The sequence below is a fragment of the Bos grunniens genome, chromosome 10 (assembly GCF_055505025.1).
Source record: "Bos grunniens cultivar Pamir isolate PY7600 chromosome 10, Bosgru_T2T1.0, whole genome shotgun sequence".
NCBI classification, from domain to species: domain Eukaryota; kingdom Metazoa; phylum Chordata; class Mammalia; order Artiodactyla; family Bovidae; genus Bos; species Bos grunniens.
In genome coordinates this window covers 71,000,543-71,025,738 of record NC_141174.1, presented here as the reverse complement: position 1 = coordinate 71,025,738, position 25,196 = coordinate 71,000,543, and the positions used below count along the sequence as shown (strand labels likewise).

Sequence of the window (25,196 nt, the reverse complement as noted above, 5' to 3'; positions counted from 1 at the left end):
GAGAATTTAGAGGAAAAAATTGTAGCCTTAAAAAGCGTGTTAAAGCTTGAAATTTTATTTAATACACATAGTAAAGTATTAATAAATATAGAAGACTCAAAGAAGAAAGCAGGAAATAATGATCACAAAAGAATAAATGAATTTTGAAGAAGTGGAGGAGTAGAAAAAACCTGAAATTTGTTTTCTTGAAAATACTAATAAAACAAAGCAATTTCTAGCAAATTGATCAACTTAAAAGTTTACACAAATTAGTATTGGGCTATCTTAGTATTAATTGCCAGTCCAGAAGTTAATTTAGAAAGATGGATTCTCCAGGCCAGAATACTGGAGTGGGTTGCTATGCTCTCCTCCAGGGGATCTTTCCAACCCAAGGATCAAACCCAGGTCTCTTAATGTCTCCCGCATGCTCAGGTGGTCTCTTTACCATTACCACCACCTGGGAAGCCCAGAAAGGTGGGACATAGATGTTTATTATATTAGGATCCTGGCCTCTTTGTGTTCAAAATATTCCACAATATGGAGAACGAAATGACAACTCACTCCAGTATTCTTGCCTGGGAAATCCCATGAACAGGAGAGCCTGATGGGCTACAGTCCATGGGGTCACAAAGAGTCAGACACAATTAACGCGACTTAGCGCACACATGTGCATGTCATAGTCCAGGCATTGCCTATTGCCCCTGTACTCTGTATAGTGTGCTTGAACAGGTACCAGTCCTCTCCTCTCCTAGTGCATCTTGCTGCAAGTGACTCATGCATTCTTGCTTTGAACAGGCTTGATACTTGAAATCCCAGCAGTTGAAGCAGTGGCAGGGTTAAACTGTGAAATCAACAGAATGAATGCCTTTAGGAGTGGTTGGAGAGAACAAGACTCCTATCCACAGATGGTCAAAATAGATGGACGCGCAATGGATGAAGGTCATGGCTGGCCTAGGGACAGTTTCCATGAAAGGCATGGGCTTCTTTGAGGCCTCATACTCCCAGCCACCCCAGGATTGTCCAGTTGCTCTTCCTTATCTGGTTGATGTTATTATTCCTCCCTTTGGCATTTCCTGGGCTTCCCTAGTGGCTCAACTGGTAAAGAATCCACCTGCAATGCGAGAGACCTGGGTTCAATCCCTGGGTTGGGAAGATCTCCTGGAGAAGGGAAAGGCTACCCACTCCAGTATTCTGGCCTGGAGAATTCCATGGACTGTATAGTCCATGGGGGTGTAAAGAGTCGGACACGCCTGAGTGACTCTCACTTCACTCACTGGGCGTGTCCTAAGCTTCAGAGTTTGTGTGTAAATGTATGCTTGCACTCTGGCTTGATCTGGGAGGTAGACCTACTCATGTCTGAGTGCAAATACGCAGACATGGAGTACAGACATGTCCTGCATCTGGAGCCTTGGCCTGGAGGTCCTGTGTGTTAGCACTTTATCTCCTGCTCTGAGAAACGGCCAGTTGCAAGACAAGAAAAGAGATTTTCTTGAGTTTTAAATGAACGTGGACTCAATATATATAGTTTTTACTATTCAATTTCAAATCACTGACTTCCCTTTGCAAGCTTCCTTTGATTTAAATAGTGTTCTATTCAATATATTCAAACTATTTTTTTAAGTTTATTGGCTATGATTCTTGCTTCTGATAAGCACACTGTTCTATAATGTATATTGTAAGGAAAACTATGATGTCATCAGTTTCTTTTTCCTGTAAGATTTCCCTTTCTTCCCTCATAAAACAAATGACCTAATTTTTTTTTTCTGTCCTAGGGTATTGTCCCTCTTCTTTTAAAAAGGACCATTATGATTTTAGCAATGAGTTTGCATATAGTTTGATATGAGGTCAGTAATTTTCCCTAGGATAGGGAAATAGCATATTTTTAGGTATGCTGTCTGGTCATTTAGTAATCTTCTTCTCACATGGGTATGAGGGTTAGCAGTGTAACAACCTAGCAATGACCAGGAACATGTGGACAAGGTGCTTTTGTTTCCATGAGATACTGATAGCATCAGAGGTACTGCAGAGGAGTGTCTGCCATTACTATCGATGTGTGATTGAGTAGCAGATCAGAGTGAGTGCAGTCCTTCAGAGAAGGTGACCAGTATGTGAGTGATTGCTTTGGTCCCCTCCTACTGTCCTGGCCTTCGAATTAAGTTGGGGAAACAGAGTGAGTTTACAATGGATCAGTGGGTAAAGAATCTGCCTGCCAATTCGGGAGACACGGGTTTAGTCCCTGGGTCAGGGAGATCCCCTGGAGAAGAAAATGGCAACACACTCTAGTATTCATTCCTGTAGAATCCTATGGACAAAAGAGCTGGTGGGCTACAGTCCATTGGGTCACAGAGAGACCGGACTGAGCATGTGAGAGCAATGTAAGACAGTTCGCTGCTTTGTATTCCCAGTTTTTGTTCCACTAAACCATGGTAATTTCTTTCTGAAATAATTAAGTCTAACTTAAGAAAAGCAATGCCAAAGAATGTTCAAACTAGCACACAATTGCACTCATCTCATACACTAGCAAAGTAATGCTCAAAATTCTCCAAGCCAGGTTTCAACAGTATGTAAACCATCAACTTCCAGATGTTCATGCTGGATTTAGAAAAGGCAGAGGAATCAGAGATCAAATTGCCAACATCTGTTGTATCAATGAAAAAGCAAGAAATTTCCAGAAAAAAATCTACTTCTGCTAACTGTGTGGATCACAACAAACTGTGGAAGATTCTTAAAGAGATGGGAATACCAGACCACCTGACCTGCCTCCTGAGAAATCTGTGTGCAGGTCAAGAAGCATCAGTTAGAACTGGACATGGAACAATAGACTAGTTCCAAATAGGAAAAGGAGTATGTCAAGGCTGTATATTGTCACCCTGCTTATTTAACTTATACGCAGAGTACATCAGGCAAAATGCAGGCTGGATGAAGCACAAGCTGGAGTCAAGATTGCTGGGAGAAATATCAACAACCTCAGGTGTGCAGATGACACCACCTTTATAGAAGAAAGTGAAGAAGAACTAAAGAGCCTCTTGATGAAAGTGAAAAAGGAGAGTGAAAAAGTTGGCTTAAAACTCAACTTTCAGAAAACTAACATCATGACATCTGGTTCCATCACTTCATGGCAAATAGATGGGGAAACAGTGGATACAGTGACAGACTTTATTTTTTTGGATTCCAAAATAACTGCAAATGGTGACTGCAGCCATGAAATTAAAAGAGGCTTACTCCTTGGAAGGAAAGTTATGACCAACCTAGACAGCTTATCAAAAAGCAGAGACATAACTTTGCCAACAAAGGTCCGACTAGTCAAAGCTATGGTTTTTCCAGTAGTCATGTATGGATGTGAGAGTTGGACTATAAAGAAACCTGAACTCTGAAGGATTGATGCTTTTGAACTGTGGTGTTGGAGAAGACTCTTGAGAGTCCCTTGGACAGCAAGCAGAACCAACCAGTCCATCCTAAAGGAGATCAGTCCTGAGTGTTCATTGGAAGGACTGCTGCTGAAGCTGAAACTCCAATACTTTGGCCACCTGATGTGAAAACTGACTCATTTGAAAAGACCCTGATGCTGGGAAAGAGTGAAGGCAGGATGAGAAGGGGATGACAGACGATGAGATGGTTGGATGGCATCACTGACTCGATGGACATGAGTTTGGGTATGTTCCGGGAGTTGGTGATGGACAGGCAAGCCTGGCATGCTGCAGTCCATGAGGTCACAGAGTCAGACACAACTGAGTGACTGAACTGAACTTAAGCTTACTCAAAGTCAATGCGTAAGGCTGATTTTTTTCTTGGTATTACTTACTATTGCTTTAACAAAATTACTAAAACCGTAGTGTTGTCACTGTTTCCTCTAGAGACTCATATGAGAACCCTTAAAGGTAGTCAGGTCAGATAACATTATCACATTCTACAGATGAAGACCCTGAATTTGAGAGGCTCAATAATTGCCAGGTTGCAGAGCTGGATAATATTCCTTCAGTGATGACATCTTTTTGAGACTCCAAATATGCCTCCCCGCTTGCAGTGCAAACATTTTACAAATAGCAACTAACTACATAGCATTGTTATACACATGCAGTTAGGTAACTAAGAATAGGAAATAATTAAAATAATTGTGCTTCATTTTTTTTCCTTGTGCACTCATTTCCTTGTGCAGCGTGCTTAAGTGAGAAAGATGTAATTTCCCTGTTTCTTTCCACAGAATTTCCTAACATTTATCATGTCTGTCAGTGTTCTTATGGTACTGAACTTGATAAGGAACAAATCATTCAAAAAAAAAAAAAAAAAAGGATGAAAAACTATCTCAGAACCTGAATGATGATGTAGCTCTGTGGCATGTTTTTATTCTCTTAACTAGATAATTATCCAGTGTATTTTTTAGTTTGTGCTTGTATGGATCAGACCCTATAAGCTATTTTGCTAATTGTTTGGGAATGATTCCACCGGAGGACTTGAAAGAATTGATTCTTAGGCAATACCTGACTTAGCTTCAGTCTAGAGACTTGCCTTCCCCCCATGCTGAGGAAGAGGAGTTCTGGCCACTGGGTTCTGCATGCCTCCACTAAGCAGTGAAGTCAGGATCTCCTGCCTCGCTTTTCAAAAGGTGTGATCTGATATACCACACTTCGTAAGATGCCTCCTATAGCCCCTTCCACTGCATTCCCCCGGGATAAGGTCAGCTTAATTTGCAATTGGGTATGATGAGACATACTTTGGGACAAAAATTTGTATATAATTGTACAATTGTGTGTGTATATATGTATTTTTTCTCTTATTTAAGATTTGTTCAATTGTGTCAGTTTTACCTACTTTTCTTACCTGTGAAATGGACATAACATTTCATGGCAGTTGAGAATTATTTTAGAAAGATTTAGATTCAGAGATGCTTTCTTGGCTGAAGGTAGTTTTTATTGACGTCACTGAAGTCTTTGCATCTGACCTGCCTTCACTAAACTCTCCAGCTACATATGCTTGGTTATAACATACTTACCTGCAGAAGGAAAATATTTTCTTTTCTGATTGTTTTTTTTCCCCCCAAGTGGGCTTTTCCAAAGCTAATTTATCTGCAAAGAGACATATGCTTTAGGTCTGTACTTGTGAATTTACCTTGGAAACATTAGGTCATCTTCAAATCTGTCAATGTGGCTTATAAACTTGGCAAAGTGTTTTAATTAAAAGCTTCTCTGAGATTTGAAAAAAAAGGGAAAAAATGATTAGTATCAGTAGTGTTTTCATTTTCATGGTTGGTGTATTTATAGGTATATGTCACTTTTCATGTTGTATTAAAAGTATGTTGACTGTCTGCTAACAGTTCATCTCTTTTCTTCTGCAGCCTCCAAGTCTGTTATAAATAGTATGCTGCGGGACCCTTCTCAGATTCCAGATGGAGTTCTAGCAAATCAGGTCTATCAGGTATTAATCACAGCTGTCTATTTTCAGTGGCAATGCTGTTATCTGCCTAGCAGAGTAAAGGATTTTAAACCTCATTTAATTACTGTCATCATAAACTATCACTGAGGTCAGGGTGCACCATAAATGGCAATGCAATATTTGTGAGAAGAGCATTTCACTTTTTAATAGCTTGCTTTTATAGTGAATAAAAAGCATGCAATTTTTGTTTTCTGTGATTAAATCTGAACAGTCTTTTGATAGCTTTTTTTTAAAAAATTTTTTTAAGAAAAGTAATTACTGCTTTTAGGATATTGTCTGACAGTTTTTGTAGTCGCTCCATCCCAGACCCTTCCTCTTATTTGTCTGCAGTGCATCGTGAATGACTGCTGTTATGGACCACTGGTGGACTGCATCAAACAGTATCCTTTCCCATAAAATTTTAGGTGCACAATTGACGAGCTTAGACTCAGTGGAGGAGATGTGGCTAGCTTTAACCTGACATAAAGTTCTGCTTCACAAAACACATTTCATACTCTTCTATTTTATATTCAATCAACTGGAGGGTCACTGCAGACCATTCTTTTCTACAGCTTAAAAAAAATCAGATAGGCACTGGGAAGATGTCAGTTCAGCAGTCGCGTGTTCTCATGCTTATTTCAACCTGCTTGGTTTTCAATGAGTTTAAAGATAGAGTCACGAGGCAGGTAGCACACTGTCTTAGAATGTATCTAAGCATTTCAGTGAACGTTTTTTCAAATATGAATAAATTTCTATTTGAAATGAACCAAATTTAGTTGAGAATAAATTTTGAGCCTGTAGTTAAGGGATGATGCAATTAAACTGCCACCAGAGACCATCAGGTTTTAAAGGGCAGTAGATTCTTACTGCTTAGATGTTGATTATATTCTGAGCTGTCGCTTGGGTCCCTAATAAACATTTTTAGAGAAAACCAAGCTAATTTTTCCCTCTGGACTGAGTTTAAGGCTAGGAGAACAGATGTCCAGTCATTTTTCATTAAAGACATTGAAATTACTAAAGAGTTAATGCTTGCTTCATCAAACAGGATTTGTGTGTGTGTGTGTGTGTGTGTGCGCGTGTACATGCACACGTGTTTCAGTTGTTTCCGACTCTTTGTGGCCCCGTGAACTGCAGCCTGCCAGGCTCCTCTGTCCGTAGGATTTTCTAGGCAAGAATACTGAAGTGGATTGCCATTTCCTGCTCTATGTTGGAATCTTCCCAACCCAGGGATTGAACCTGCATCACTTGTGTCTCCTGCATCGGCAGGTGGATTCTTTACCACTAGCGCCGCCTGGGAAGCCCAAATAGGAGTTGAGTGGACAGTAACTACTTTGTGAAGTAGGACCCTGTTAATCAATACATTTAGTAGTATTGTGGCAACACTAAGAATTTTTATAATCTTTGGCTAAAACATTCTATGTAAAGAGTAAATAATTAGTCATTTTTAATGGAAATGATATCTACCTGAGTCCATGAGTCTTATATTTTTTAATAATACAACATGCCCTTCCTGGGTTTTATTAGCACAGATGGCACTGTGACCAGTTATGACTCAGTGGTTACCAATCAGGAGGCTTTTTTTAAGAAGCTTTACTAGTCAAGTGTGTGTGTGTGTGTGTGTGTGTGTTTGTATTCCACCTTGTTTCATGAAGGCTTAGAGTTAGTGAAATTATTGTAAAAGAAAAAAAATGATTCATTTTCTTTTTTTCATGAAATTAACCTTTGAAAAATAAATCTTTAAACAGAGCCCACTTTTAAGAATACTCAGTATCTATATTATAGCCCTTTGTATTTTATTCTCCTAATATGTTCTCAGTCTAACTTAATAAAATCACAGCATTGTTGTAAGTCCAACCTTTTATTAGACCAAAGTAAAACTATGCTTCCATTTTCAGTGTAAAATTAACGATAGTGTTAGAAATTGTTGGAATGCCAACCCCCACGTAGCCACAGTGATAAAGTTTAGCACATCCACAAAACAACTAACACCATCTTAGAGTATCTGGGGTGGAATTACATGTTAATTTTAAAGCACATAAAATAGTTAAAAATCAATTTAAAGTTAAGGTTTTAAAAGCATAATGTCTTTTGAAGGATTGCATATTGATTTTAAATATAACTATCTAATTATGTATGCATGGACTAAAGTATGAAGTCAACTGCTTTGTAAATGCCAGGAGGCTGTTTTTCAGTAATAGTTGAGATGCTTACGGGAAACTAGATTGCTGTATTGCTGGTGAAGAAAATGGCCTGTGAGGTTATTTACAAGTTTTGCCCCATGGTCACTGCCATACATCAATAATAGGTATTATTATAGAGAAAGTCTAAGTGTTTCTGCTTATGAAGCATTATAAATTCGGTCTGGATTTTTTTCCTTATATTTTTGCCATCACCCACTTTCCTTTTTTGGTTGTGCTACTGCCAGTAGAATTTAATGTAGTACCTGATTTCAATTGATAAAGATAATGATATACGTCTATAAATTGTATTCACGGGCTAGATTATAATTTCACAGCTCCATTATGCCTTCGCTTGTAAAATTACTGTTTTTATAAACTTTATATTCTAGATTTTGTATTTTATACATGTTTATATCAAACAAAACATAATCAACATGTATATATATCTTTGCAAAGTTTCAAATTAGTGATTGCTTTTACCATGCAGAATAAAACAGGCTGGGGAGTTTATAGAGCATTGATTTTATCTTTGCATTGAGATAGTGGCAGTTTAATGTAACGTAAATACACTTGCTTAGCTGTTTTCAAGGCTGATCAACAGGAATTATTTTATTTCACACTGAATAAAAATGATTGGATTTTCATATGAGTGCAAATGCTATTTGTATGTTGCTCTGATAATTTGGTAATGTTTACATTGCTTACTCTTGGCAAATTACATCATTTTGTTAGAAAGAAAGCACACGTTTAATAAACAAAATAGGTGCAGAACCTTTTACTCCATTATGAAAATGTTACATGTAGGCATTTGTGTAAGGAGAGTAAAGTAAATTGGTGATTTATTAATAAGACACCAAAATAGCACCCTAGATCTCAAAGAGTATATAAATTGTCATTGCTTTCTTTTTCTTTTGGTGTCTACTGTAGTTTTTCCTATATAACCATGTCCACCTACATGTTATTTTCCTGCCACAAGTTATATTCACAGACACAAAAGGTGTGAGAAACCAGCCACCTCAACTTTGCAAAGTGTGACTTCAGGACACAGCTGTTAGACAAAGACCTGAACTGTGGAATAAGGAAAGATAATGATACAGGAAGCTTGACGTGCTCTGGTTTTCACTCCTGTACCATCAGTTTCATGATTCAACATTTTAGATGTAAATAATTCACAGCAATAAAAGTGAGAGCACATTTATGTGGACTGGAAGTAAATTATTTAGTTCTGAAACATGGGATGCCCGTAGTAATGAGAGACCATTGAGAGAGATTCATCAGATGTCTTCAGTGGACTCTATGAATGTGTGAAATTTTATGATTTAAACATTTGTTTTCAGTGAGAAGTAAGCACAGTTCTGTGCATGGGGAGGAGGGACAACAGAAAGAAAAAGACAGTGATGAAGACTTGGGACTTGTTTTGATGATGTATATGAGTGGTCCCACCTCTTGAATTCTAAGATTTGAATAATTTCCACTTGTATGTATTGATAAATGACAGGATGATTGTCTAAGAATTTTACAGGTAATTTTTAAGCTTTATTTGATTTAAGTTGGATTCTTGTAGTGCATGATCAGGACTAAAGAATCCCTGTTAAGCCAAGGAGTGATAAGACCAGATTGACATTAGTGAGATGGAGAATTAAAGAATTACAGGCACACCTCATTTTATTGTGCTTTACTTTATTGTGCTTTGCAGATATTATGTTTTTTACAAATTGAAAGTTTGTGGCAACCCTGCCTTGAGTCGGCACCATTTTCCGAATAGCATTTGCTCACTTTATGTCTCTATGTCACTTTTTAGTAATTCTTACAGTATTTTAATGTTTTTCATTATTATAGTATTTGCTGTGATGATCTGTGGTATTATAATTACAAAAAGATAAGGACTTGCTGAAGGCTCAGGTGATGGTAGCAATTTTTTAGCAATAAAGTATTTTTTAATTAGGGTATATGTATTTTTTAGATATAATGCTGTTGAACACTTAATAGGCTATAATGTAATAGTAACTTTTATATGCACTGAGAAACCAAAAAATTCATGTAACTTGCCTTATTGCAATATTTGTTTTATTCTGGAACTGAACCCATGGTATCTCCAAAGTCTGCCTGTATTACCAAACACCTTTGACAAAATTATAGTATGAGAATAGGATAAAACTCCTTTTCACACTTGGTACACACCGGTGGGCTGCCATCTGTGGGGTTGCACAGAGTCAGACATGACTGAAGCGACTTAGCAGCAGCAGCAGCATTAGCTAATAGCAATTATTTTTATGTAATTATTTTTAATATTTTTAAGTAGCTCTACAGAGGTCATAGATATAGGCTTTGCAGAGATTTTGTTCTGATTCTCTGCTCTGCCACACATTGACCACATGATCTTACATAAATTCCTTTTTAAGCCTTGGTTTCCTCATCTATAATATAAGGATAATAATAACTGTGAGGATGAAAAACATATGTAAATACACTGAAAATAACATACTTGATATACTGCCTGCCTCATAATAGCACTCAAAAAATTTATATGAGCATATGTATATATTTATATACATAATATAATGGTGAAAACTTGCACACACAAGAGAAAGACTTGAAACAGCCTCTGAACTGACGCACTAACCCACAGCCATTTACTGGGATGTCTTTCCTCCAGAGTACATATACTTCTCAACAAGTCAGTTGTTTGGTTCCCCAAGTCACAGAAGATCACCAATCATAGACTAGAAGTGAAGTGTTGTTGTTCAGTCACCCAGTTGTGTCTGACTCTGCAGCCCCGTGGACTGCAGCACACCAAGCCTCCCTGTCCCTCACCATCTCCCTGACTTTGCCCAAGTTCATGTTGATTGCGTCAGTGATGCCATCCAACCGTCTCATCCGCTGACACCCTCTTCTCCTCCTGCCCTCAATCTTTCCCAGCATCAGGACTGGGAAAATAAGAGCTGCTAAATGCTGGCTTTGTGACAAGCATGAACTCACAGAAGATTTATGGGACTTTGTAAGACTAGAAATTCTTAGGGCAAAAGCTGGTTGGTATTCTCTACTGCACTTAGTGCTTAATAAATGGTCCTAAATTGAATTGAGGGGTTTTTAGCATAGCATAAAGGATGTTTATAATTACCTCTACTTTCCATTTCATCTCAAAGTATAGCCCTGGTATTAGCAATTTTTTCTGGTGGTATAATTCTACCAATGTTACGCTCCTTAACTAAGACTTCCCAGTGCCATTGGTCATGAGCATGAAGTCCTGCTGAGGGACTTGCTTCTGGAGAAAAACCTATCCTTCCTAGGTAAGTATTGCTTACGTCTTCTCCAGCATATATCTCCGTGAGTGCTTAAATATATATTTTAAAAAATCTTCCACTTGCAGTTATTATGTACTAAAGGAAAAGCAAATGATGACCGATGCTGTGCATGTTATCTTTTATTGATTTAGAACTGAGCAGGAACTCAGTTACCTAATCCCTTGTATATACAGCACATGCACAGGCTTACAATTAATATTTTATAGCATAAGTGGCTGAAAAAATACTTTAATATCTGTTGCAGTATTACTTTTGGTGTCATGAGATATTAACCATAATCTAGGCCTTATGAGAGAAGGAAACAAAAGAAATATTGTCCATAAAATGCTTTATATATTGAAAAGAATGGTTAGAAAAATTCATGTTAGGTATTTTTGTCTCATGTATGGAATTGCCTAGTACTTTCACTTGAAAATGAAATATTGAGCTTTTATTATTTTTATGCCAAAAGTGAATTGTCATCATATGAGTATGATTTTTTAAAATCTCGCAGGTACGTATGTGTTTGTCTGCCAACGTGGAATCTTATTACAGATTGTTATTTCTTTCAACATCTCTTAGGCATTAAAAAGTAAGCCTCAAAAGGCATACATGTGATAACTGATCATAGCAACCATAAAGCACTCTACCAGGAATTAGATCCTCTTCTTCATTTTAAATGTGGTAATTTTTCAAGGTTCTATACAGATTGTATTATTGTACACATCTATTTTAAATTAAGAGTTTGCATGGCGTATTTTTTTAGGTTAAAAAAATTAAGCGATATTGGATTACATAATTTTTGATCCAAAATGAACAAGACTTAGCCAAGGGAAGTCAAATGATCTTATGTCAAATTGGGAAAGGATGTTGAAAACAGTCCTGTAAGAAATCTGTTTTAAGTCTTAGTATTCAGTATTTTTATTAATGACCTGAAGATTTGAGTTGAATGTGTTGTAAATGGTTGATAATTTTAAGAGGGGGTATACCATAAATATTCTCCAGTAAGAGTTGAAGACACCTGATAAATTAGGAAAGTGGCCTCAGATTACTAAATTAAATTTTGATATGTAAAAGCAACAAGTTTTATTTTTTTTGTATAAGAACAACAACTGAAATATTCAGTGTATGGAGAAGAGTGAATTAGATAGAAATTACCTTTTAAAATCTAATGAAAAATCTGGTGTATAATGCCTTCAGAACCAATTGGAATGAATGTCCTGTGTTGCATCATGGAGTACTTTGTAGACTATGAAGTTCCAGTAATATTATAAAGTATCTGATCATATTGAGCACTCAGTGGCCAGTAACGTGTGGCCAAGTGTGTTGTTTGAAGCCAGCAACTGAGCAGTCATATTTTCAAGACCACTCGGTGTAACTCTCTTGGCACCATCTGCTTAAGGGTAATCAAGCCCTTGGCACCGCTTCTTTGCTTAATCTAGTTTTTTTCTGCTTCCTTCCTAAAGACTGGAAGACCCAAACAGGGAGGAAGAGCAAAGGGCCCACCCTTGGCTTAAACTTAGTCCCAGGTGCTTGACTCCCTTGATTCTAGGAACTGAAGGCGCTAGACTGCGTTGGCCACCGCTGACAAAGGCAGTGCAGAGGCACAGCAGGGAGTCACTGCGCTTTGCTAACAGGTTCAGAAAGGGGATTTAAAATGGAACAGGCTCATCTGTTCCTCTGCACTCTAGGATCTAACAGTAATTCTTTTATTGAAGCATACCAAAGATGATCCTTAACTTGTATTTAGCTCTCTTTATGTAACCTCAGTCCTGTTTTGAAGCATTTCCTCATTAGTATTCAGAGAAATTGTTATTCTCTGCATTTTAAGCATTTTAATGTTGTACTGAATTAATACATGTTTATTTATGGTTAAAACCTGAAAACCCAAAGCCTCTTATGGAGTATCATTATGGGTTTGTTCTTTTACCTTGTAAATACTCCCTTCACAATGAATAATCAGATCTAGATTACTGTACCAGGTAAATTTAGATAAATCATCAAAAACATAGGTATGGAAATAGACTACTAATCTCATTTTATATTTTCTTGTTTTCTTGTATAGGCCTTGAATTTTGTTGCAGAGACATTGCAGGCATGTTTGTTTTACTTTGATTTTTTTTTTAAATAATTGAAAGTAAAATCAATCAGTCCCTCTGTGTCTCTTTCTTTCTCCCTTTCTCTTTCCTTCCCTCCTTCCCTCAAATCTGGACTACTTTCAAAAGACAAGGATTCTTATCATTTATATATTACCCCTTCTTAAGAATTATGACCTCCTGAAATTTTTTATCTTATTTTAAATTTTCCACCTATTGTGCTCTATATGTCATTTTATAAAATACGTATTTTATCTGACATCTCTAAAACCGAGAGTTCAGATAGAAGAGAAAAATAAAAATAAATTGCTTTTATCATAACCCTAATAATTTTCTTAAATTTTCTTTATTCATAACCACGTACTGAACAGTTGCCATGGCACAGGATTTGTTGTTCAGTTGCTAAGTCGTGTCTGACTTTGTGACCCCAAGGACTGCAGCATGCCAGGCTTCCCTGTCCTTCACCATCTCCAGGAGCTTGCTTAAATTCATGTCCACTGAGTCAGTGATGCTACAAACCATCTTATCCTCTGCTGCCCCTTTCTCCTTTTGCCTTCAGTCTTTCCCAGCATCAAGGTCTTTTTCAATAAGTCAGCTCTTATAATCAGGTACACAGGATTTAACCAGGCACTATATTGGAAAGGAAAAATGAAGTCTCCTTTTCGTTGAAGGTTTAGGTGTACTTATGGATTTATCCTATCTTGTACATTTATCCATTTCCTATTTCTCAAAATTACATTGTACTAAGAAGAGTCAATGTTGAATAAATGACTTTAGGTCCTCCAACTAGAAAATGTATTTTATTCATGTATTTATTCCAACAATCAGTTACCAAATCATGTACTATTTTAAGCCCTAGATATAAGTCAAATGAAGGCCCTGCTTTTGTAGCTGTGGTCAAGTTACAAACAAATTGCAAGCAAATGAATATAGGTAATTTCTAGCAGTTTCCTCAGAGATCTCATAATTCTTTTATTCATTGTTCAGTCATTCTTTTCAGTTACTTTTTGCCAAGTATGTTCTCTGCATGCCAGGAAAGTGAAGTGAAAAACCATGAAAGCGTTAGTCGTGTCTGACTCTTTGTGACCCTAAGGACTGTAGCCCACCAGGCTCCTCTGTCCATGGAATTCTCCAGGCAAGAATACTGGAATGGGTAACCATTCCCTTCTCCAGGGTATCTTCCCAACCCAGGAATCAAACCCAGGTTTCCTGCATTGCAGGTGGATTCTTTACCAGCTGAGCCACGAGGGAAGCCCAAGAATACTGGAGAGGGTAGCCTATCCCTTCTCCAGGGGATCTTCCCGAACCAGGATTTGAATTCAGGTCTCCTGCATTGCAGGCAGATTCTTTACTGTCTGAACCACCAGGCATGCCAGGAACAATATCCTAAATAGTTTGAAGATGATGATAAGCACGCCTCCCCTCCAGCCCACACACACTATTGCCTTGTCCGTCCCATTAAAATGCACTTTCATCTAGGGCATCTCACTTGATTGTCTTAGTAGTGAAAATAAATGCATTCAAGGCTGTGGTCCTGCTTCTCCTGTGAACATTTTTAAAGAAGGTACAGACTATGTTAAAAATCAATAGCCACCCTCAACATAGGAAGAAAATGCTACTGGCTTGTAAGCAACTTTTCCTGAAGTAGCGATAGAATTTTACTTACTCATCTTACTCATCTGCTGTCTCTTAGCAGCCTCTTCCTACTTCCATGTGCTTCTCAGGTGGCTCGCTGAGCTCATTAGCCTGGCTGTATTACCACAAGCTAATCACTGTTTCTTTTGGTGCAGCAAACTGTTACCTTTTAGGTACTTGCTATGGGCATGTACCATTAGGAATAAAAAATAAATAAAACAAGTCAAACATGGGTCCTTCCATGAAATTTTCAAATAAGTACAAATCAGTTCTTTCCAAGTATAGTTAACTTAGAATGAACATTTATTGATGTACATTTGAAGTCTCAGAAGATGCAAAGAGCTTGCTGCCCGCTTTTAGGCTTGGAGACACAAGGAAATTGACCAATTAGGCATTGTGACCATCCTTATCCCTTCTGCTAAGGGTTTGTTCCATTTCTAGTATCAGTGAAATAGAAAATGTATCTTGTCTGATGGAGATGTTTTAATTTGTATCTCTCAAGTAATTAATGATAGCATATTTTATTGTATAGCCTCTGTCTCTCTCTCCTTTGGGAGTGTGGGGTGAGAGGAGAGATTTGGACACAAGGCAAGGGAGAAAAGAAAAATAGTGACAGCCAGAAGACAACAAGAATGTTTGCAATGATAGGGAAAATATGAAAGAGTGTGTACCAAAGACTGAAGACAAACATTCATCCTCCATGGGTTGGCATCTCTCCACGTCGGAGGGACTTTCATTAGTGACTTCCATAGCCACTGTCCGGTGCAAATTCTTGTTAAGTTTGGCTTAATAAGGATGGTTCCAGAGATATTTTATTCTTTCCGGTGAATGTTGCCCTATTAGTAGCAGCTAACAATTACTTTGAGTGACACCTGAGAGACATTTGCTTCATCCTGCCTCACCCTGCCGTGTTTGGTCTTGCCTTAGGACAGACCAGCATATTTTACATAGGTGCTTTTTCTAGCATTCATGTACTGCTCTGTGGGACTCCAGGAGGGTGCAATCTGTATAAAGCCAAATAGGCTTACTGAAGGATATTCTTTGCTGTAAGAAATTAGGATCTGTGTTTCTGAGAGTTCGTCTACTCCTGCTGCTTTATTCCCTATTTAAAGCAGCAGTGCTCCGGGGAAGTGATTATGATGTGATATGGAATTATGACTTCAGGTGAAGAATAGGCAGTGGGAACAGATGAGATTCAGAATACTGAGACTGTGTGTACATGCAGATGTTAGCCATTGAGGGTAAGAGACTAGAAATAAAACAGAGGGTTACATAGGCTAAAGGGAACTAAGATGGTTGGATGTTTCCAAAAGTATCAGCTATTTAAATTCCTAACTAAAGGTTAAAATAAGATGCAGTTTTCCGGGTAACAGAAACATTATTTTGAGGGGCAGAATGTGGAGAATCTGGGGTCTGTCGGGAACATTATTTTGAGGGGCAGAATGTGGAGAATCTGGGGTCTGTTCTCCCCTTCCTAAAGAAATTGTCAAGGTGAGGGACCACCTTTTACTTACTAATCTTATTGACTTTGCTTGTGCATGCTTCTCCCTGGGACCAAGAGAAAAGAACCACAGACACGTTTGCTGCTGAAAGGTTCTTTAGAACTTTGAATACAGGTTAGCCTGTCCACTTATGATGGTAGTCTTCCTGCTTGAAGCCCACAGCTCTTCCCTCAACCATTGCTCTGGTTAGATAACTCGCATCATCCAACATCTGCTTTCTTGGCCACTGCTGATAAATTAGAACCACCTGGGTTGTAAGTGACAGAGATCCAGTCAAACTAGATTATATGCACACACAAGAGGGAGAAATATTGGTTCAGAGATACCTGCAGCGTCCAAAGAAGTTTGCTTCTGAGGTGTCATCTAGAATTTAAAAGACAAAACGATGTCATCGGTGTCTCCTCTTTTTTCCTTTTTGTGTTTCTTTTTTCCAATGTAGGCTTCATTCTCAGAAAACAAAGGTGATCCCTGGGAATTGCTAATTTGTTTACTCTGTAGAGTTCGTAATCCCAGGGGGAAAGTGGTGCTTCTCATTTTGCCCCATAATCAATCTTAAAAATAGGCTCTGATCAGCTAGTCTGGCTCACGTGTCCACTCCTGGGGCCAGTGGTTGGGGGTTATGTCTTTCACCGCCCACCCGAATCAATTGTGAGAGTAGTTTGGCGATGCCAGGCAGGGCAGGAAACAGGACAAAAAATCAAATATCTCACCCCACAAAAAATTAGCTACAGGTTGCAATCTTATTCCCCGTAAACAAAAAGTATTGGAGGGTCACATCTGTTGTTGTTATTGTTAGATGGGTTCCTTGGTCCTGTGTGTTGTGTGTTTGTGTATCAGTGTGTAGAGATCTCTTGTACGCCTCCGAACTACTAATACGCCTCCCTCTACCGAGATTGGTTCAGGCACAACAGGTTCTCACATCAGTGACAACAGCTAAAAGAGCTGGGCCAGACAAAGGCTGACATTCATCCATTGCACAGAATTTTGGAGTTACAAAGGACTCTGTGACCCTCCAGTCCCCCTATTCTGTTTAGTGGAAACTTGCCTCAGACCTCGAATCACAGTTACCCCACCCCACCCCAGAACAGCTTGCCCTGAATTCTTTTTTACTCTACCATGCTGACTTCTGACTTGTCCCTTCTCTTGTGGTGTTAAACCAAAAGAATTTAGAGTGATACAGCTGAAGCTTCAATACTTTGGCCACCTGATTAGAAGAGCCGACTCATTGGAAAAGACCTTGATGCTGGGAAAGGTTGAGGGCAAGAGGAGAAGGGGACAACAGAGGTTGAGATGGTTGGATGGTATCACAGACTCAATGGACATAAATTTGAGTAAGCTCCATGAGACAGTGAAGAACAGGGAAGCCTGGCATACTGCTGCAGTTCATGGGGTCGCAGAGTTGCACACGACTTCGCAACTGTAGAACAACAGCAACAGAGTGAGGTACAGAAGGAAGAGTTTTGCTTCTGTTGTCCATGTTCGTGTTCTCTGTCTCCAGAACCACCAGTCAATGGGGACCAGCCTACCCTGCCTCACTTGGCACTGTTCTGACTTGTGACATCCACCCCCATTTGTTCCCTGTCTTTAGGGCACTTTAGTTTTCACTAGTATTGTCCCCTAAAGACATAAACAAAGGATAAGGTCAGAGCAGTCAGCTGTATTCCTTATTAGTGGCTTTGATAAGAGGCTTTGGGGGAAAAGATTGAACTTAATGGACATAATGAAATTTTTAGGTCCTCTAAAGGTTTCATTCATCTCGGTCTCCCCATTAAATGCATATCTGTTCTATGTACCTTTGCACATGGTTTGCATAGCATAATAATATCTATTATCAAAACCCTGCTAAATTCTTTAATTAGGTAGAAAGCCTGTGAAACTTCCTTCTAGAGAAGATAGAAATATGGGATGTGAAGGTCACAGCTCCAGTTATTGAATGAAACAGTATTTGGGGATTTAAAAAAAACACATAGAAAAACAAAATACTAGAGTAGAAAAAATATACTGTAGTTTTCATTTGTATGGAAGTGTCTTTTTTGCCCTTCCCCAATTTAGTAAAAAATGTAACCGATGTTAAAAAGATTTTTTTTGTCATACAAGGTATTTTAACCTAGGATTTTAGAAACCTTTTGACAAATTCATAGATAAAAGGCCATGTCAGAATGTTATTTTTCTTTTCATTTTCAGACGTTATGAACTGGAATTTTGCATAATTTCTCTGTGAATAACTGTATTTCTTAAATTTAAAGCCTTTTAAGGAAACGAAAAAGGAAAACTTCAAACTTCCTCTTATAGCCCTCATGCCCTGCTATGATTCTTAAGTATATGTTAACCAGTTTCAGATGTGTTTTGTTCTCTGACTCAAAATCAGCCCTTTCTTTTAAAGAAAGAAATTGTGTAATTAGTACTTAATTGCTGTGGATATTTTGGGCATTTAGAGGAGAGGGTAATTAAAAGGCCAGAGAAATTAAACTTTCACAGTGATCTTTACATTTATGTGATTCCTTTTTTAAAATGTCCTCCAAAGGCAAGCCTGACAACTTAAAAATAAATGAAGAACTGGATTGTTTTGAAAAATTTAGCATCGGTTTTATCTGTAGATGCAGTTTCATTGGTTTTTTAGTTACATTGGAGAAAGGATCATCAAGATAGTAGAAGTCAAGCGTTGATTTTGTTCACTTCCTCTTCAGGCAGGTGTCAACTAAACAGTGTCCAAGACCCATCCCCGCTCTCGTGTTTTCAAATCTTCTAGGAGGAAAATGAGAATTTTTTTGCCGCTTCATAAGTACTACACATGATGACATTTAAATATTTTCCATAATTAAAAATTGTATATGGTCTGTTGGGACAAACCAGAGCTTGGCTGAGATGGTATCTGGCTATATGAAAGACCCATGTGGTTGGCCACCTGATGCAAAGAGCCAAGTCCTTGGAAAAGACCCTGCTGCTGGGGAAGATTGAGGGCAGGAGGAGAAGGGGGACAACAGAGGATGAGATGGCTGGATGGCTGGATGTTTTCACCGACTCAGTGGACATGAGTTTGGGCAAACTCTGGGAGATAATGAAGGACAGGGAAGCCTGGCATGCTGCAGTCTATGGGATCGCAAAGTTGGACATAACTAAGTGACTGAACAATAACAAAAAGGTGTTGACAGTCACTTCTGCTGACCTCTTTCATTGTATCATGTGTAAGTTGGAATGTTAGAAGACTCTATAAGCTCAGAGTACTATGTTTCATGAGGTACCCTTTATCTAAAAATCCTACATTTTGTGGATCTAGAGGCTAATGAGTCTTCTTTTAAGTGAAACTATTCTTATATTAATTTTGATAATCAATACTTGGACTGTGACATTAACAAGCTTGTTCTTATTTAGCGGCCAAGTCGTGTCCCATTCTTTGCTACCCTGTGGATTGTAGCCTGCCAGGCCCCTCTGTCCATGGGATTTTCCAGGCAAGAATACCAGAATGGAATTCCATTTCCTTCTCCAGGGGATCTTCCTGACCCAGGGATCAAACCCATGTCTCCTACATTGGCAGGCAGATTCTACCACTGAGACACCAGGGAAGCTTATTAACAAGCTTAGTATTTATGAGATATATTGGGCATTTTCAGTATATGCTAAGTCAGAAGAGCCCTACTTCATATTTGCTGCATTCACTGAGTAAGTTAGGTATACAGGATTTGGACACTGATTTCATATTGATCCCCAACAATTTTAGGAGTTATACTAAAAGTGCTATTCTGAAACTCTCCTCCTAGGCTTTTAAACCAATGTTACTCTTTCCTCTTTCTCAGCCCTCATCATTTTTTCTTGAAGAAAACATCAAGTTACTTAAACATCCAGCTTTCTACTTAGAAAGTTCAGAGACTCATAAGTAACCACTTGGCTCCAATATGTATAAAAAGCCCTGAGAACTCTGATGAAACTTAAGATTCTCAAGGAAAATAAAAATTGAAAAACTGATTATAGAAGAGATAAAAAATCTAAACAGATCAGTAACCATCAAAAAAAAAAAAAAGGTAGTAAAAGTAACCAAAGAGCTACACATTATAGTAGCACCAGGCCTGGATTGCTTATGGGGGGAATTCTGCCCAAACATTAAGGAATGGATAAATCCAATGTTATTTAAAATATTGCAGACCAAACAAAATAGGAAAACTTCCCACCTTGAGCTTTGGGTCACTTTTGCTGTCTTTTAAATCAGGAAAGAAAATTACTTAGTCAGTCCGGGTCAGCTTTGTGGAAGACATGGTACTCTTAAAAATGCACTTATATTTTATTCATTTACCCATTTGTGTATTAAATATGTGCCAACTGGCCTCCCTGGTGGCTCAGTGGTAAAGAATCTGCCTGTAATGCAGGAGATGCGTAGGAGACACTGGTTTGGAAGATCCCCTTGAAGAGGAAATGGCAACCCACTCCAGTATTCTTGCCTGGGAAAAACCATGGACAGAGGAGCCTAGCAGGCTAGAGTCCATGGGGCCGCAAAGAGTTAAACACAAGTGAGTGCAGACATACACACACAGGTGTTTGTTGGTGGTGAGAATAGGGCAGTGAATAGGGTTTTAAAAAATGAAAAGAAACATTTCCTGTTCTCAGAGCAGAGGCTTCAGGCTCTGGGTGTGGTGGGAGCTAGGCCTACGCACAGTAAGACGAGGGGATGAACAAGGAATGAGGCACAGGTAGTGTTTTGGGTGATGAGTGAGCCGTAGCCTCTAGATCTTACAGTTTAAACCCTGACCCGCCAGATGGTCAACCAAATTTTAAATCCATACCCAGTGGTTGGGATAATGATCATGGTAAGGAATCTTTAACCGTCTGAGAACCAGGAAAGGAGCATAATGAAAAGGCCAGGAAATCTGGTCAGATAGATGGGGTTGACTTAAAAATCTCCCAGTACGGTGATCTTTGATAGAAACTTCCATCTCCTGGTGCTGAGACCAGGTGAGCAGGGACAGCTCTTCCTGAATGAATACCACCTCCTAGACTTGTCCTGTCATTTTCTCTGAATTTTGCCAAGTAAAGGAAAATCTAGGTTGAAAGGAATGATATGAAGGTTGAAACAGAGGAGGTAAGACAGAGTTTAGAAAATAAAGAACAGAGACAATACCCAATGCATAACAACAAAGTATTTCAGATGTGTGGAATAACCTCTTTACTTAAAAAAGAAAAAATGTAATATTGCTGGGAGTAGCAGAGGTTTCTAGAAGCTGTCTTTTGACTACAGTTACAGTTGAATCACCTTTATGCTGAGAAGGAGGGATGTGGGGACGGTGTAGAGAGTAGGAGTACTGTGTTACAGTTTGAGGTTCTCCACAGAAAGATGGAGAGATTCTCTGATGTTTATGTTCAGTTTGAGGAGTTTAGGTGTTTTTTTTAATTTTTCACATTAAGTCATGAAATTTAAACTGTAGGTACTGTGTTAGTAATTTGGGTGTGGTGAACAGGAGTGTAACTGCCTTTTAAGAGATTTTAGTGTGTGCATTTGGATTGCTTGGTGACCTTTGAAATTTTGTTTTTAGCCACTGTCAGAAACATCATAATTTTTCCTTCTGAAGCAGATTTCGAACACCTGCAAAGGTTGATCAAACTAGGATAGTTTTAATAAACTATTAATCTCTCTTCTTGAATGTCAGATCAGATCAGACCAGTCACTCAGTCGTGTCCGACTCCTTGCGACCCCATGAATTGCAGCACGCCAGGCCTCCCTGTCCATCACCAACTCCCACAGTTCACTCAGACTCACGTCCATCGAGTCAGTGATGCCATCTAGCCATCTCATCCTCTGTCGTCCCCTTCTCCTCATGCCCCCAATCCCTCCCAGCATCAGAGTCTTTTCCAGTGAGTCAACTCTTCGCATGAGGTGGCCAAAGTACTGGAGTTTCAGCTTTAGCATCATTCCTTCCAAAGAAATCCCAGGGCTGATCTCCTTCAGAATGGACTGGTTGGATCTCCTTGCAGTCCAAGGGACTCTCAAGAGTCTTCTCCAACACCACAGTTCAAAAGCATCAATTCTTCGGCGCTCAGCCTTCTTCACAGTCCAACTCTCACATCCATACATGACCACAGGAAAAACCATAGCCTTGACTAGACAAACCTTTGTTGGCAAAGTAATGTCTCTGCTTTTGAATATGCTATCTAGGTTGGTCATAACTTTCCTTCCAAGGAGTAAGTGTCTTTTAATTTCATGGCTGCAGTCACCATCTGCAGTGATTTGGGAGCCCAGAAAAATAAAGTCTGACACTGTTTCCACTGTTTCCCCATCTATTTCCCATGAAGTGGTGGGACCGGATTCCATGATCTTCGTTTTCTGAATGTTGAGCTTTGAGCCAACTTTTTCACTCTCCACTTTCACTTTCATCAAGAGGCTTTTGAGTTCCTCTTCACTTTCTGCCATAAGGGTGGTATCATCTGCATATCTGAGGTTACCGATATTTCTCCCGGCAATCTTGATTCCAGCTTGTGTTTCTTCCAGTCCAGCGTTTCTCATGATGTACTCTGCATAGAAGTTAAATAAACAGGGTGACAATATACAGCCTTGACGAACTCCTTTTCCTATTTGGAACCAGTCTGTTGTTCCATGTCCAGTTCTAACTGTTGCTTCCTGACCTGCATACAAATTTCTCAAGAGGCAGATCAGGTGGTCTGGTATTCCCATCTCTTTCAGAAGCTGTGGTGAGGCAGGGTTGGAGATAACCCTCCCAGGGCAGCGCGCCCGAGCGGGCTGAGAGAGTGAATTCCTAAGAAGAAAATAATGCATTGCTTATTACTTGTTCTCTAATTGTTCGGACTCAGAAGTGTGCAAGTTTGTTACAAAAGCCAAAAGAAGATGGCAACTCCTTATGTTCCAGTTCCTATGCCCCTAGGGAACTCTGCTTCCAATTTTGCAACCACCAGAAACCAAAGAAGTTCTTCTTTTGGGAGTATCTCAGCAAGCTCAAATTCTTCCAAAGGCCAGTTAGAAGACTCAAATATGGGTAATTTTAAACAGACCAGTGTATCTTTAATGTCAACCCAGCTTTTAAAGTCACTCAGTCATATCCGACTCTTTGCCACACCATGGACTTTACAGCCCGTGGAATTCTCCAGGCCCGAATGCTGGAGTGGGAAGCCTTTCCCTTCTCCCAGAGATCTTCCCAACCCAGGGATCAAACCCAGGTCTCCTGCATTGCAGGCGGATTGCTGAGCTTGGTAAAGAATCCACCTGCAATGCGGGAGACCCCAGTTTGATTTCTGGGTTGGGAAGATCCCAAGCAGAAGGGATAGGCTACCTACTGTACCAGCATTCTGACCTAGAGAATTCCATGGACTGTATAGTCCATGGCGTTGCAAAGAGTCGGATACGACTGAGCGACTTTTACTTTCACAGCTTTTAAAACTGTTCATCAGCTACCTGAAGCATCAGCTCAAGGCACTTGGGCTGATTTAATAAATGCCTTTTGCATTAAACATTCTTGTAGCCAGAATGCATTGAGAGGATAGAAATTTTTTCAGTCTTGTTCATTTTTAGTCCAGTTTTCCACATTCTCTTGTTTTTAAAGTAAGATTACTTTATTTCCTTATCTCAACAGTTATGTTGGTATTTTTTTATCTTTCAAGCAGAGGAGATTGTTTTGAATTCTAGCATCAGTCCTTCAGAATTTCAGTAAAGGATACCAACTTTAACCAAATGTAATTAAATATCTAGTTTAAGTGTATCTTATCATTAAAAGGTTATTTATGTTTAAAATGCTGACCTTTCAGGATGTACACAAGAGTGTTCTAAAACAGAATTTCTGAACGTTGGCCATGAAACCACTGTCTTGGCCTGACAAATGAATTGGAAATAAGCTACCCAACACTGGGAATGGGTCATTAATTTTAATCAAAGGTGATGCAGGAAGGCGAATGGGATGCATGACAATGTCAACAGCCCAGTAGATGTTAAGAGACCACACAGCCTTCCTTGTTACTTGGTTGGGCCATTAGTTGAGGTTGGGTGAAGACAGAAAGCCATGTCTGGAATTGAATGACCAGGTCACTCCAAAATCTAACAGAGAACTGCTCATTCAGAATCACATTGTAATGCCATTAGAAGTCAAGGACAGCTTTTAGAAAATATTGGAGGATTTTTCTTTTTTTTTTAAACCAAGCATCTAGCTAGTTTTTTCCAACTTTGACAAGCTCTCTGTTTTCCTGCCTCCTTTCCTCCTGAATGGCTCATTGATATTTACAGAAGATCAAGAAATCGAACAGACTTAGAAAAAAAATCTCAAAGCCTGTTTGCTTTTTAGAATTACATATTGTTAGTTGTAAAACTCTGGTAAATGCCAGAAACAATAGCAGACCAAAGGTATTAAGCAGGGTAATTAATTCTCTGTGGGGATCTCATTGTCCCTTGTCTCTCTCTTATGTTCTTGTGTGTAGAAATAGTTTCACTAATTGAAACTAAACTTTCTTAATTGCTTTAATGAAAGCATTTGTTTTATAATTGTAAAAGCCAAAGTGCTTATGCCTTACTGTAAATTGTCAGTATGGGCTTGATAACATTAGCAATATTCATGATGGTGGAAACCTTTTCTTTTAATCAGTAAGTATATTTCATTATTTTGAGTATATTTTCAATTATAAGAAAGGTAGCATATGACAGCTTGAATTAATGATGTTTATAATAAAGATATAAAAATGCAGAAGGGACAAAGAGACATTTTTATATCTCTACTTCAGGTTTGTGAAGAAAGTTCATTTATTCTGACACAGCACTGCATACATAAGAATGATATGTGTGACTGCATCAGTAATTTTTACACATTTTTAAGAAAGAAAAGCAATTATATTGCTGTCTTGTTAATGGCATACTGTGATAAGTAATAGTATTTGTTCTTCCTGTAGATGAAGATCAGCTTCGTGCAAGAGGTTATGACAAAACGCCAGACTTTATTTTACAAGTACCAGTTGGTAAGTCCTTAGACTCTACTCTGCATTTGTTTATAAAGCGATGTGTTTTTTCCCATAGCTTTTAAAATTTTTGTTAATATTAACAAATGTTCCCAAAGAATCTGTATTAGCTTGATAATTTTGTATTCAAATGTGTGAAATAATTGCAAAAGATTTTTAATTGGCAGAAAATAA

General features: G+C 38.7%; 1 protein-coding gene across 21 annotated transcripts in view; it reads left to right on the top strand.

The window, feature by feature from the left end:
- Positions 1 to 25,196, top strand: part of CDIN1 (CDAN1 interacting nuclease 1) — a 231,340-nt gene that overhangs the window by 98,961 nt on the left and 107,183 nt on the right. For 10 of the 21 annotated variants that reach the window (XR_015134991.1, XR_015134990.1, XM_086321992.1 and 7 more), the window contains exons 6-10: positions 5,312 to 5,391; positions 5,740 to 5,789; positions 10,791 to 10,858; positions 12,918 to 12,947; positions 24,957 to 25,022. Coding sequence is in view for 17 of the 21 variants with exons in the window: in XM_086321992.1 (XP_086178118.1) it covers positions 5,312 to 5,391; positions 5,740 to 5,789; positions 10,791 to 10,858; positions 12,918 to 12,947; positions 24,957 to 25,022 (294 nt within the window). In the remaining 4 variants the exon portion in view is untranslated. Of the gene's footprint in view, positions 1 to 5,311; positions 5,392 to 5,739; positions 5,790 to 8,556; positions 8,763 to 10,790; positions 10,859 to 12,917; positions 12,948 to 24,956; positions 25,023 to 25,196 lie in introns of those variants that run through there. The other 11 variants (XR_015134994.1, XR_015134993.1, XM_086321996.1 and 8 more) reach the window with 2 other exon arrangements.